The sequence below is a fragment of the Ochlerotatus camptorhynchus genome, unplaced genomic scaffold (assembly GCF_037179485.1).
Source record: "Ochlerotatus camptorhynchus isolate MF236.1 unplaced genomic scaffold, CSIRO-AGI_Acam_v1.1 ptg000077l, whole genome shotgun sequence".
NCBI classification, from domain to species: Eukaryota; Metazoa; Arthropoda; class Insecta; order Diptera; family Culicidae; genus Ochlerotatus; species Ochlerotatus camptorhynchus.
The window spans coordinates 3,342,806-3,357,339 of NW_027040567.1; the positions used below are offsets into that span (position 1 = coordinate 3,342,806).

General features: G+C 40.1%; 2 protein-coding genes and 1 pseudogene across 2 annotated transcripts; 2 read left to right on the top strand and 1 right to left on the bottom strand.

Moving 5' to 3' along the window:
• The first annotated feature begins 213 nt into the window (after positions 1-213).
• LOC135697660 (E3 SUMO-protein ligase ZBED1-like) lies at positions 214-3,139 on the top strand (annotated as a pseudogene).
• Positions 3,140-3,500: 361 nt separating this feature from the next.
• On the top strand, positions 3,501-4,643 carry LOC135697595 (zinc finger BED domain-containing protein 4-like). Its single transcript, XM_065217378.1, has 2 exons — positions 3,501-3,878; positions 4,124-4,643. Exons 1-2 carry the CDS (start codon positions 3,550-3,552, stop codon positions 4,641-4,643), a joined length of 849 nt encoding a protein of 282 aa, XP_065073450.1. The 5' UTR covers positions 3,501-3,549.
• Positions 4,644-9,640: 4,997 nt separating this feature from the next.
• Positions 9,641-12,142, bottom strand: AP-1mu (adaptor protein complex 1, mu subunit). Its single transcript, XM_065217379.1, has 4 exons — positions 12,006-12,142; positions 10,506-11,596; positions 10,310-10,435; positions 9,641-10,230 (listed from the first exon to the last, which is right to left on the bottom strand). The coding sequence occupies exons 2-4, from the start codon at positions 11,547-11,549 to the stop codon at positions 10,132-10,134; spliced, it is 1,269 nt and encodes a 422-aa protein (XP_065073451.1). The 5' UTR covers positions 11,550-11,596; positions 12,006-12,142; the 3' UTR covers positions 9,641-10,131.
• Between the last annotated feature and the right edge of the window lie 2,392 nt (positions 12,143-14,534).

The following is a 14,534-nucleotide window of genomic DNA, read 5'->3' on the forward strand; positions in this document are numbered from 1 at the left end:
TAAATCGGATAAATACATAAATGAATATGGTAGACATAAACATCGGATAAATCAATGAATCATTAATCTCAACATTTTTCGACTCCCTCGTCTACAGACGAAACGAACTCGCGACTGCTTTAATTTCTGTTCGTGCTCGTTTTAATGTATAGTATTTTTTTGCTTAGATAGTCATCGGAAGTCATTTACATATTTATATAATTATCGTTGAAGATGTCCGAAGTTTGGAATTATTTTGTGAAAACGTCCGGATACTATCGCTAAGTGTAAAATATGCGGTTCAGAAGTTCCACGTCTCGGTAATACCATAGAGGTAACTCTAAGACTAGTAGGTCCCGAAGAAATGAGCTTAACTTTTTGGCTCAGCTCTGGTACTATCTTCGGTCCCAAGCTAATCGATGCACCCCTCGAAACATAGGAAAACCCACGAACCCCTCATCTTATCTGTCAAACTTTCATAGCGAATCAAAACAAACATAGTGTAGTACTAGAATTTCGACTAGAATGGGGTGCGTTAATCGATTTGCTTGGGACCAATAGGCTAGTCAAGTAGTGAGGCAATTTCAAATCGATAGTTTCGTATTGATTGTTCGTAATACCGCCAATTTGAAAGTTCATCTCCAGAAGTATCCGCAGAAGGACAAAACGCTACGGTTGCAAAATGCATCCAAGTGTCAGGATCAGGAACAAGATTTGGCTCAACCTCCTACTCCCAGTACAAGCTTCGCTTCTGCAGAACCATCCACATCGGCATCCACAATAGATCGAACGTTTAAAGAAACGCAACTTTGGACATGTATTTTATGTTATTTGTTTTAAAATCAGTTTGAGGTTAAAAATTCACTCGTTTTTAAATATTGACTATGGGTAAAGCGAATTTGGAATTATACTATGGAGGTTTTCAGTCAAACTCCGTTCAAAAGCTTCCGCAAAAACTAGATAACTGGTTCTGAGTCATATATATAGAAGTCCATAGAAGTTCCAAGAAGTTTGTAGAGCTTCCAAATAGCCCGTAGAACTTCCTAGAAGTCTGTAGAACTTTTGAGAAGTTTGTAGAACTTAAAAAGTCAGTAAAAAATATCTGAAAGGACCGTAGATCTTCCAAGAACTCCGTAGAATATCCGAGAAGTTGTGTTGCGTATTGTATGGTTTGTTGTAGTAGTTTGACAGATTATTTTCTGATACCAACCATTTTTCCCACTATGCCAGGTTTTTCGGTATGCATGATAGGGATGAAACTGGTCTCCAAGAGATTTAAAATCGTTAGTTTCGTATTGATTGTTGATTATACGCCGTTGTTCAGGGAGATAAAAGGGGTGATCGTGTAAATGGATGATTTGCTTGTTCATGGTACTACAGAGGAAGAACACGACTCTACGTTGAAGCCCGTCTTACACATATTCTTGTCTAATCGTTTGGATCGTTTTTTCGAGCTCGAAATGGTAGTATACCACCTCTATATACATATATGACGCAGAACCTGTTACTCAATGCGTGTGCTCTCTCTCTCTAAGACTACAATGCCCCAGGTCCCTGGTCTAAAGCCACGGGGACCAGACGGGGTGGGCTATCCACCAGCCTCTTTTGCGGCGACTAGCTCGAGCTTGAGAGACGGAGCTCTCAAGGTCGGCTCCGGACAAATAGAGGACACTGATCAGCAAATGCAAACACGGTCACCTAATCTTTCTTCTCTTTAACTTTTATTAATTAAAACCTACTTACAAATTCTGGGGGTGTGTGTGTGTGTGTGTAAGGGCCGGCCGGCACGTGGATCTCTGCTGCGGGGAATCGGACGGGGCGGCTACGAGTGCGATCGGATGATCGCTGATATTGCTGCACGTCGGCGGCGTCGGCGTCACTTGCGCTGGACGCAGGGGACTGCTGGTTGAGTGCGATGAATGGCACGATTGCCACGGACAGTGGTATCAGTGCAGGATGGCACGAGGTTCTGTAGCTGCGAACTCCTCGCGGTACCAGGTTTCCTACCAAGGTTGAACGTCGGCTCGTTGGCACGTATAGCCGGTCGATCGAGCACTACCTGGCCTAGTGCGTTCTCGGACTGATTTCACAGACCGTGGCCTGACTCAGGCTTTACAGCCGGTTTTGAGGTAAAACTCAATGGGTCCTGATTCTACGGTTTCAATAGATTAGGCAGCTTTGTTTTTTCCACCCGTATTTGACTGTTCACTATTTTTTTACACTTTGTTCTTCAACTTGGTGAACTTGTTCTCTCAAAGGTTGGCGTGGAAAAGAACTAGTGCTATTCTTCGGACCGGTAGCAGACCATATATTTCCCTTTTCCCAAAATGTCCCTTTCCTTCTTGATCCATTAGTCCCATTCCAAATTTCCCTTCTCCTCCATGATCCGGGTGGTGGGTGTTGTTTTCTGTATGTTAAGTGTAGGTGTATAACAGTTGGTATGTTTCTGTATTTAATTCGACCGTTCATACAGGAGTTCATTTAATTCAGTTCCCTAATTCCTATCTGTTTTATGTATATGAATGAGCCATTAGTGCTCTACTATTCATTCACTGTTTAGTTTTAGCAACAATATGACTAATAATATCATTAATTCTAAGCAAACATTAGATCAATCATTACTGATTATAAACTATCATGGTTCTCAGACATTAGCGCACCGAACAGCAGTATACTAGTGGATTGCTGTCTCGTTCGGTTGAGTGCTCGCTCTTTATAGCACTGCTATCTCTCTGCTCGAGCTTTTTTCATAGGGCAAAGTACCCAAACGGTAACAAACCAGCTATCAAATAATATATACTATAGCACGATTATTAAGCTCATGTTATTTTATTAATAATGGGAAATTGATTCTAACATTCTAGATGATGGACCGAAAACCAGAGAAATTAACGAAGCGATCGCATTCATGATTGTGAAAGATTATCAACCGTTCTCGATTGTGGAAGACGAGGGCTTTGTTAATTTATTGAAAATTCTGGCACCTAAATACAAAATTCCCAACCGGAAGCTCATGGCAAAGCTAGTTGACGACAAGTATTCGAAAGTGGTCGAGTGTGTCAAAACCAAAATTCAAGATTAAGACTTGACCATAACTGCCGACATCTGGACCGATAGCCATACTACTAGGAGCTATTTGGGGGTAACTTGTCACTTTTGAGCCCTCAAATTTCTACAAGTCTCCAAACGATTGACTTGGGCGTTTATAGTGCATACATTCCAACTTGCTTTGAAGAAGTTCTTAAACATTGGGCAATTCCCAAAGTACACGTGGGCATGATTGTTACAGACCATGCGTCTAATATATTAAAATCTGTTGCGGATAGATTCTCTGAAGATAAACATATTGGCTGTGTAGCCCAGGCAATCAATCTCGTTGCGAAAAAATCCATTGAAACTACAAACACTCTATCAGAACTGATAGATAAAGTAAAGAAGATAGTTGCCTTTTTTCGGAGATCAACAATCGCAACAGATAAACTGCACAAGCTACAGATTGAAGATGATGCGAAAAGAACACCTCTGAAAATTACTTCATTTGTGCCTACCAGATGGAACTCGGAGTTTATCATGGTTAAACGGTTTCTAGAGCTGTACAACTTCATACAGATCATTATGTCGGACCAAGATCGCTCCTCAGAAATGGTTAAATTGGAGGGAAAAAGATATCTGGATGAAGTCGTCAAGCTACTACAGCTCTTTAATGAAGTAACTGAAGATTTGAGCGGTCAAGATTATGCGACAATAAGTCGGGTGCTGCCTATCATAAACTGCCTGAACAATTGCATCACTGCTATGAAACCAGTATCATCGGTTGGAAGAAACCTCCAAGCATCCTTGTTAAGAGAAATCCAATCCAGATTTGAAAACTACCGAGCCTCGCCTCTTTACACACTAAGGTTTTGGTTCCGTGTTCGGTAAATTTTACCGAAATCAGAACAGCTGAACGCTCGGTAAAAATTTTGACCTTCATTTTAAAGACTATTGAATTTTAAAATAATTTGAAAACATGTTCAACCTTGTTTAAATGATCAAATCTTGTCATTTTAGTGGAGATTTAGTTTCAAAGTAGCTGAAAAGCAATTGAATTGAATTGCATAAATTTTACCGGTAAAAATTACCAAAGTCGGCGATAATTTCTAAGTGTGTATGGACCAGGTATGTTTCTGGATCCTCGATTTAAAGATGTTCATTTCAAGAGTGCTGATGAACGCAACGCTGCTACGAAAATAATCATCCACATGGTCCATCCTCAAGTTGAAGGATCTGATGAAGAAGATTTTGTTGGCGAGGAGCCGCCGAGGAAGATCCCTACCGATAATGGGGTGTTGAGTTACCACGAAGGCATGGTTCAACGTTACAACAACCGAAGGGTAACAATGCGAACGCCAGACTCCATTCGCAAGGAAATTGACTTCTATATGAGGAGTGGAATCGAATCAATGACGTGTGACATTTTTCGGTACTGGGAGCAGCAGCAGAGCAGATTTCCATTTTTATACCAGGTGGCACTGAAACTTTTGCCAAGGATTGCAACCTCGGTGCCATCAGAGCGTTTGTTTTCAAAAACAGGGCGAATTTTGAGTGAGTCTCGAAGCAGTCTCGATCCTGAAAGAGTTAATCGAATAATTTTTCTCCATAATGTTGATGCTTCTGGTTTTTAAAATGCAAAATAAACGCCGGAAACGACACCGGTGCGATGCTAGTTTTCATTGCTATGACGATGACTGAATTCAGGGGCTTAGAAGCAGAGGGGTGAAAGTCAATTCTCTTCATCGATTTCCTCTTTTGATGACCATGGCTTCACTAACCTATTTCGCACTATTTCTGCTATGCTCTTCTATCACCCAGAACAACAAACGTATCAATAAATGTATTTGCCGTCGAGTAATTAACGAAACAGAAACGCGATGAAGAGAATCGATCAAAATCACTTGAACCCCTGCTTCCAAGTTTGGTTACAAGATTACAACTCTGGAGAGCATTTCTCAAGAAACATTTCAAAAGGTTCTATCAGCTTTGATAAATTCTTTTGAGCTTGAGCTTGAGCTTGATTGACCGCCCACGGTTGCTACTCTGTTATTGCCAGATCCAATAGACGATGCTTGGGACTAGCAATACCAGCGCCGGCCGCGCCCGAACACAAGTCAAGAAAGGAATGGGAAGGATTGTGTTGACATGACACTCGCTTTGATGGAAGCCGAGAACACCTCTGCACTTCCACGAGAAATCACTGGGATGTTGGATAAGAGGGTTGGGTTTGCAGCAGGATTCGTTTTGGTAAACGATAAGTTGAATTGATTTCCTAACGATCATATAACGCGAAGGAGCTTGGGACTAAACCCACGGTCTTCTGCTCAGTAAGCAAAAACGTTTGCCACTAGGCAGACGAGCACCTTTTTAATCACCGAGTTGCTGTTATTACCATGTAGTCATATTAACAAATAAAACGATTGACGAATCTTGAATGTGGATGGGCCTGAGATTAGACTCATGATGTTCTGCTCAGTAAGCAAAATCGGTTGCTCTAAGGCCACCGAGCCCCTCATATCACATAATACCGTTGCTCAAATTTTTGTATCCATTCAAACCCAGAACCAACGACAACAACGAGTTTCGCAAATACACGATACACAAGCGATTTTACCATAAATCTCTTTGATATGTAAGGACCTGGGACCACGTTTTTCTACTCAGTAAGCAGGCCACTGTAACCGACGATCTTTCAAATCCGAAAACTAAAAACTACGAAAAAGTACTTAGGCCTTCATTAAGTTCCACTTTCACGCGACGTTCAATGTTTCAATTTGCTCTTTACGCATTGTTCAGGCTATAATGTATTTACAATACCAACAGTTAATGAAAACAGAGAAAAAGAAACTTAGGCAGTCTATTAGAAAAGTATAAAAACAATGGATAAATAAGTAGGAAAACAAAACTACTTTATAATTAAAAATGCAATGCATGAGCGTTAGTTTTGGGATCATTTTAGTGTTAGAGTTATGTTAGCCTTGACCCGTAATCAACCCTGCGGCCCCTCCAACACTAGTTGCAGACAGTGGTTGTTAGATCATGCAATACTGTAACTATAATAACTATACTACTATATTCAAGGTATGATTCGTCGAGTTTATACAACTCATTGTTTCAATTCAGGTAAACTATCTATCAAACAATTACAAAATCAACCTCAAAATTACAATTATATGCCAATCACAGACAAGCGGACATAACACTCGCAAGTTGTTAATCGAACAAGCATTTAACAGTCAATTTGAAAGTATCTTAGTTGGTAGTACCGTCACCTGTGGCACACATAGTCAATTCCCTTACGTTTGACGTTTACACACTACCGCCATCTATTCAGCGTACTATCCACCACAGTGCACTCAACAGATGGCGGTAATGTTTTAGCAACGATGTTTTACAGTGAGAAATATTCAATGTGTTATGCCTGTTTGTCTGTGTGCCAATACTACGTTTCTGATATAAACAACTTTGAAGAAAACAAAAGCAACTGCAGAATGAAACCTGACAAATTATCGCCAATCCTCTCCTTCTTGGGCAGGGCGGTTTGCAGAAGGGTTCGTTTTTGGTGTCAAACTATTGCCTTGTGCAATTCTAAGCGATGTACCAGAGAAAATCGCCTCCAAACTCCAAAAACACATGCTCGTCGAAGAGGAATTAAACAAGGTTGTCCTTTGTCTCCATATATTTTCAACTTAAGGGGGTATTCCCGATCTTTTTTTTCAAAAAATCAAATTTTTTTTTATCACGTTTTTTTGTACTTTAGACTATATACTTTCATCCCCCCAAGCCGTTTTCCGATCAGCGAATTCGGTGTCCAGGCATAGCTGACTAATGGTAAGAACCCCCAAATGGTTTTACCTAAAGTCAAAACTTTAAACGCGTTTTTCTCGAAACCACATTTTTTTTATCGGGCGAAGATTTTTCTCAGAAACTATAAGAGATATTGACTTGAATCTTTGCGCATTTTGTTCCTTATTAAATTCTTTGGAGCTTCTCGCACTTTCAGCCAAAAATATTAACATTTAACATTGTTTGAAGCACCTTAAAGCTGCAAAAAAGCGGGCTAAAAATCGCCTGTTTTTTCATATGGCCGCCATTTTGTTAATTTGCAAGATTTTTTGCTGCCAACGGGAGAAGCTCCAGAGAATCTTATGCAGATTATAATTTCATCACGAAATCTGTTTCAGATGAAGCCGTTCCAGAGAAAAGTCTTCGCCCGTCCAGGCGTTTGCGGCGAACAGGGGTCTGTTTGCCGCCATTTTGTGACGTCAATAATGTCTTTTTTTAAGTCGAAAAAAATTTATTTGTAAACTTTAATGTTCAATAAACAAGAATCCCAAAGAGTTAGGCGCATTACTATTCATTTTCCTTGAAAAAAAATAATTGAAAAACAGGCCGAAAAAAGGCAAAAGATTGGGAATACCCCCTTAATCATGGAAGCTGTATTGGAATCTGTTGCTGATGAAGTTCCCAACCGTATACTGAACCAGGAAGGTAGAATCACACTTCCTCTTATCCTTGCATTTGCCGACGACATCATTATTATCGTGGACAATAAGGAAGACCTAGAGGTTATTCTTTCTAAACTCAAAGAATACCTAGGATATGTTGGCCTGAATCTAAATGAGGACAAATGTAAGATTTTAGTTAGGGAATCAAAGGGGGAGGCTTTGACTGAGATCCAGATTGGTGGGTGGTATTATAAAACCACTGAGCCTATGCGGTACTTGGGTGTGTACCTTACAGCTAAACTAGAACGCTGTGAGGGCTCGTTGTAGGAATGCTGTGTGAGTTTCAAGAGCCGTGATGGACTTCTTAAAAAAGTACAATCCATCCTGGCAGCTGGGTCGTGTGATTTATGAGTCTGTTATAGCTCCTGCCATGATTTTCGGGACTCAAGTTGCTGTTTTGACGAAGTACAGTCGAACGTCTATCCTGGGATACGAGAAACAAGTGGTGCAGAATATGGCGAACTTGTGCCAAAGTGAAAATGGATCTGTTGCTAACGCATCCGTGAATCGTTTGCTTGGTAAAAAGCGAATCACAAAAAAGGTCAGCATTTATCAAATGCGCTGGTGGGGGCATGTTCGGAGACGAAACCGTTCTCATCCCCTTCGATGTGCTGCGCGGTTGAGAGCTCCACAGTTACGAGCTTCACTTGGTGGGACAGTGTTCATCAGTCGATGCAACGTTTTGGAGACCTTACCTACGATGAGTGGAGCAACTCGCGCTAGATAAGGGAAAATTTTATAAGAAATTAATCGAAATATACGATCTCGACGAATCTGATGGTAGCGACTGGGGTAGAATCAAATACTCTTCTTCGTTTAATTTTTCAATACTAAACACATTTTTTTCTAGAGGTGATCCCTGAAGAAGCTTGACTACCATGACTACACTATCGAACTGCTTTACAATCCTCACAGCTTTGATCAATTCTTTGCACAGACTTTCTCTTTTGATAACCACAAACAGATTTTGAGCTATTTTTCCACATATTTCGATAAATAGCGTCCAAAACGTCAAGTGCAACAGGCAAAGTTTTGCAGTGGAGTTATTAACGAAAGAGAAAGTCGATGAAGAGAATCAATCAATGCAGATAGGACCTTTTGAAATATTTATCTAGACTTTGTGTGATCGTTGGGGGCGTGTGGTTCTGAATATGGCAATGAGTGTGCAAAATGTTACGCAATTGCATCCTCCCTATTCGCACACGCCCGAAGATCAGAGGTGAATGCCACTTCGACATGTTTCGTGTAGAAACGATTCTCTGATGACTGTGTTGAGGAAGCAGCGTATTCATGTACGTAATCTGGTGAATATGTTTGATAATTCGACACTTTTGGTCAATGCTTGACATTTACCACCTTTTCAATAGGATTCTTGTTGAAAATAAGCAGTCGGAAGCATTGTTATAAATATTTCTGATCGATTAGTGATAAAATTATTGAAATTGGTCCAGGGGCAGCTGAGTTATTAACATTTAAAATCTTTCACAATTTCGTTACATATTCCATTTTTGATTTTCACAAAGTGTATCCCCATATAGCAATCACAGACGTAGGCCTACGTCAAAAATGTTGAGAAAATTGGTTAAATATTTGTAATAAAATTATGCAAGTTGTAAAAAATCTAGAGATTAAATGAAAATTTCGGTGGGTTCCTTTAACGAAAATCAAGCAATATCCATTATGAAACTGTTAAAAAAAACCTGCGGGCAAACATTTTCCCTCCCAACAAAATATAAATCGGCGCACACGTCTTCTTTCAATCTCACATGAATGGGAATAAGGAGCACGACCAACCAGCAACTTTTGAGCTTCGTCGTGCACACAGAAGTGATAAAACAAACTTTGATGGAAAAGTTACCAATGCAAAAAAGGAACTAGCTTAAGCTCTGTGCACCAACTGCAGCTCCGGGGTGTGTTGTTTGAAAAGCTTTCCCCATCCTACCGATGTGCAAGGTATTGTATACCTACTACTTTTTTTTTCTAGCATCATCCGATTGTGTGACATACATTTTCGCATATACGAAATCAAACTTTGTTGCAACGAAGTTGTTTACAGCAGATTAAACAAAACCACAGGAAGTAAGGCTTTCTTTTTCGATCTACGTAATGAGGACAATCCCTTCTTGCTTTCATTGGTGAAATATGAACCGATGTCTGTTATTAATTAAACACAATAAAATAAAGGTAAGTAGAACTTTCTTGATTTATAATACTTCATCCGATTGAATGATATTTTTCTTCCATCCTTGCTTGCTTGTTAACCATTTCTCACTTGCACTATTACATAAATGTCTGAGGCCTTCACGTTTTCCTTTTTATCCAACTAGTTTAGTCAAACATAATGGAATTTAAAAAAAAAAATAAACAAGCTAAACCGGAAAACATAAACTGTGTTCATGCGCGCTGCCATAAACTGTTAGTATCCTTGATTTTGTTTTGCATTCAATTTTTGCACTTATAAATTCACTAAAATAAATTTCTACAACGACCTTTTGTCTTTTGTTATGAGACATGCTATCCCTCGTGGGCATCCAGAGCGAAGAATATTTATATACGTGTTTGTGTATGTGTAGGTGTAGGTTATGGGTATGAATGTATGCCCTGCATTTGCTTAGTTTGTTCTCAACTGGTAGTCGCCGTTCTGGGTTATGTAGCGCACCCAAGGCAAAGCCTGGTAGCCGCTCTTTTCGATGATCTTCAGATAGCGAACCTGTTGACACGAGACACGAGACACGAAATATGTTATGTGGATTTAGATAAACACCTTCACGGCAAAATAAACATCTCACCTGAATTCCAGACGTCGTAAAGTACGGGATCTCGAACTTGACTTGAATTGGCGGCTTGCCTTCCGAATCTTCACATTCAACACTGGGAAGTCCAAAGTGTGCTCGCATCAGATATTCCTTTCCACCCTGCAACGAAACCGACGAAAGTTAGTTCCTTTCATTCAAGAAATCCAACAAAAATTAACCAAAAACTTACCGGGAACGACTTGATCGTCCAGGTGATGGCATTCTGCTCCGGTGCGTACTTGACGCTTCCGATCGTGGTCTTGAACTTGGGTGAATCGGCATCGGCCGGCACCGGAATGACAATTTCCACATTGTTTGCCGTCGAACGGCGCTTGAATTGCGACTTGGCCTTAATCATGTACTCGACCCGGCTGTGGGCGTGCCGTTCGATTACCGATTCAATCCAGATCAGCGGTTTCACGTGCGTGTTCAACCGGTAGGACATCAGCTCAAACTCGCCGTCTGGTGGAATGAACGAAATGGTGCGATCGTTCTCGAAGCGGGACAATCGCACGCACTGATGGAATTTGACGTCCTCCAGTTCCACGGATTTGGATTTGCCACGACCGGTACTCTCGAACAGCACCTTATCATTCAAGCCCAGCCGCAGTTCCGGCATACCGGACAGATAGACACGCATCTTGATTGCTCCCACAATTTCACTGCGAAGGACATTACCGTTGGCATTGGCCAGCAGGTTAACACTTTCGATCACATCCAGGAACACTTCGTTCTTCCTATACTTGATGCCCTCCGAACGCCACGAAACGGCATTCGTCACGGCCATCGGAATACGCGGCTGTATCTCCAACTTATGACCCTCCTGGGTAATGTATTCCTGCAGGATCTTACTATCTGTTGTTTGCGGATAGCCGAAATCAATCAGCTCATCCAACAGTTCGTAGATGACGACAAAGTTGTCACGAATACTTTCCTCCTCAAGCTCTTTAAAATACTCCGTAAACACCTGAACCACTTTGTGGAGGAAAACAAACACCAGCGCGATGTTGGCATTGCTCCGGGTCACCGAAACTAAGTACAGATTGTTAGTCTTCACGTAGGCAAACGTGCACTCCGGTGTCTGCAGGATAGGCGTTATCAAACCTTCCTCTTCCTTCTCCATCAACAGTGGCATGAACTTATCAACCACACCCATGTCGATGTGGCCACGATAATTACGGGAAATCAGCACCTTCCCTTTGGCGTCCAGTATGAAAATTGCCGACGAAGACATTGCGCTACAAGCTTCTTATCGCTCCGAATCAAAATTCACGGTCACACCTGGAATAAAAACAAGGATCCAATTAAAATTACACCTTGAAGTCGTGTTTATTTACATCCATCATTCGTCTCGCCCTCTCGCCTATCCTAACGTTCCCGATCTCTGACTTCCAGCACCGCAAGCGAAAGAGCAATGGAAAACGAATGACAAATGGAGAAAATTTACGTCACCACTTTTGGGGCTCGGTTTTTTATGGAATCCTCCGGCCGGAATACGTTCAAGACGTAAAATTTACTATCTTGCTGACCAATAGCTTAACTCTTCAGATCTAGCACTAGTTTAAATGTCTTAAATAGATTTAAGTGATCAAATTTAGTCAACCAATTAGGCTGGACTCGAAACCCTATGGGACGGCTAAAAGCTCACTTAAACAACACTGAAACACACTGAGAGCCCCCAATTCATTACCTTCACTAAATGCACGATATGAAGAACCAATAAATACACGATTTAGCCGTCGAAAAGCTAAATTACAACGAATAAAACACAAAAATTACAGCACTGTCGTCATTTTTCACTCTTTTTTTTTCTCTCGGCGAACACGATTGACGAACTGCTTTGCTGTCAAAAATTTTATCCAGCTGCAAATGTCAAACAGAGGAGAATCGGGAAAACAAAAATAACGACGAGGGCTAACCTCGCGTTCGGCCTCCTGGCGGTGAGCACGGCAGAATTTCAGCACTGTACACTCAAAAAAACATTAAATAAAAGAATGCTTAAAAATATGCAAATATGATCACAAAAGAATTAAAATTAATAAAAAAATATTAAATAGAATCAAAAGTTAATAAAATTCAAACAATGAAACAATCAAGATTGTTTATTGTTGTTTTACATCAACAGGCTGGATGAAACCCCATTATATTAACCATATAAGCCAAGGGGTAAAACAGGTCCTCATCATGAGCAATTTTAGAGTAGCTTTTGAGGCACATCGAGTAACTCACACAGCTCAGTGAGCAAGATCCTTCTCATTTGCATTCTCACTTTTTACATGACAGCAACATATGAAGATGCGAAGCCGAAAAGCTGCTGTCAAGCAAAACAACAACAAACAACCGGCTTGATGTGGTAGAAAAACTCGATCCGTCTGACCAAATACTCCAGATCCGGCAAATTATACGTACACCGCCGCCCTCCAATACTCGTCTAAGCGATCCCGTTCCCATCACTCAACAACCTGCCGTTAGATTAAACTGCGATCGTGTAATGGCCCGTTTTCTGCGATACACCACCGAGATTCTGCTGATGATGGTACAGCACGGAACAACCATCCTACTGCTATCTCTCTGAGATGACCACGTTGGTCATGACGAGAGGAGCAACACAATAGTTGGGTAAAGAAGAATTGCATTATAACACACCATCCCGAATAGAAATTGTAATGTAAATTGTAAATCAGCAGACATTTTCAATACATGAATCCCAGTCGGCGCCGCCGGGATGTTCTGAGGCAAAAAATCTCTGATCACGCCTTCCTTCGGATGGGAAGTAAAGCCGTTGGTCCCCGGTTCATGAGTTGATGGGTCGATAGGTAGGGTCCAGATGTGGGAGCTGCCTTCCTGGCACGTCGGTAACATTGGTGCTCAGCACGGAAAACAAGATCAACGGAAAAAACAAACCAAAGGAAAAAAAAAATCAATACATTAAATTTTAACGTGTATTGCTGTACCCTTAATGTATTCAGACTTCAGTGTGACGTACAAGTACATAAAAACGAGGGGCGATTCACTTGTGTATTTTCGATTCAGGCCAACGTATTGATGAACGTATTGAAGTATTTTTTTATCGAATAAACGTGTATTTTGTGTAATAATGTATTTTTTTGTATTTTTTGAATATATGTATTTTTTTGTGTATTAGAAAAATAAAAGTGTATTTTTATGCATTAATGTATTGAAAATCAGATATAAGTGTATTCTGTCATTTCAGTGTTTATGTTTACCACTCGAACCGAGGATCAAACGGATCAAACTCACAATGTTGACGTTTTGTTTGACAAATGCACAACACACGTGAACTTTAAAATACCCACTGATGAGTAGAATTTCACCCATTTTAAAGAAAAGAGGCTTAACTCATTAACTACGTAGACAGTTTTTTGGGTTTCCTCGCCCCCCTCCTTATAAACCTGCGTAGACAAATGTCCAGACAAAATTTTTAAAATTTGTATGGGCCGCGAATAATTGTCTACGTAGATTATGAACAGGCGCTTACCTCGCTCATTACGCATTAATAAGCATCTGTTACATTACGCTACATCTGTTACATTACGTATTAATGAATTATTGTTACTTATTTGTGGCTCACAACTACTCAAAATGTTTTTTTTTATTTAATAAATGATTTAAGGCACTTTTCTTAAAAATGGGCGAAATTCTACTCATTAATGCATTGTTTTGTGATTCAAGCTAGGATTAAAACACAAAATAATAAATTTACGCATTTTGTTCGAATTCAGCATTTTGATTCTACATATTTTAGATTTTTTCGTGCAAATGACGAATTATCGTGTATTTTTATTATTCGTCGAATATTTTTGTATTTTTTTCCGAATTTTGTATTTTTTTGCATTTTTTTGAATAATGACGAGTAATGATGAATTTTTGTGTATTTTTTTCATTAACGTATTTTCGATTCATTCTCGAGAGCAGTTAATTGCCCCTCGCATAAAAATTAAAGAGCCTGAATTTATAAAGAGGTGACATCTTATCCATTTGACAGGTCTTCTGCTCGATTGGAATGACTTTTCCTATGACTTTGACAGACAATCGATTGTTCCAAGTTTGACATGTCGTCTGACATGTCGTCTCTTTGTAAATTCATGCTCTTTAATAAAAATACATTAGCCTCAAACGTTACATCAGAATCAAACGTCTTGACGATGTAAAATTTGACACGATGTAATTTGTTGCGCGCATAAAACATCAGAATACA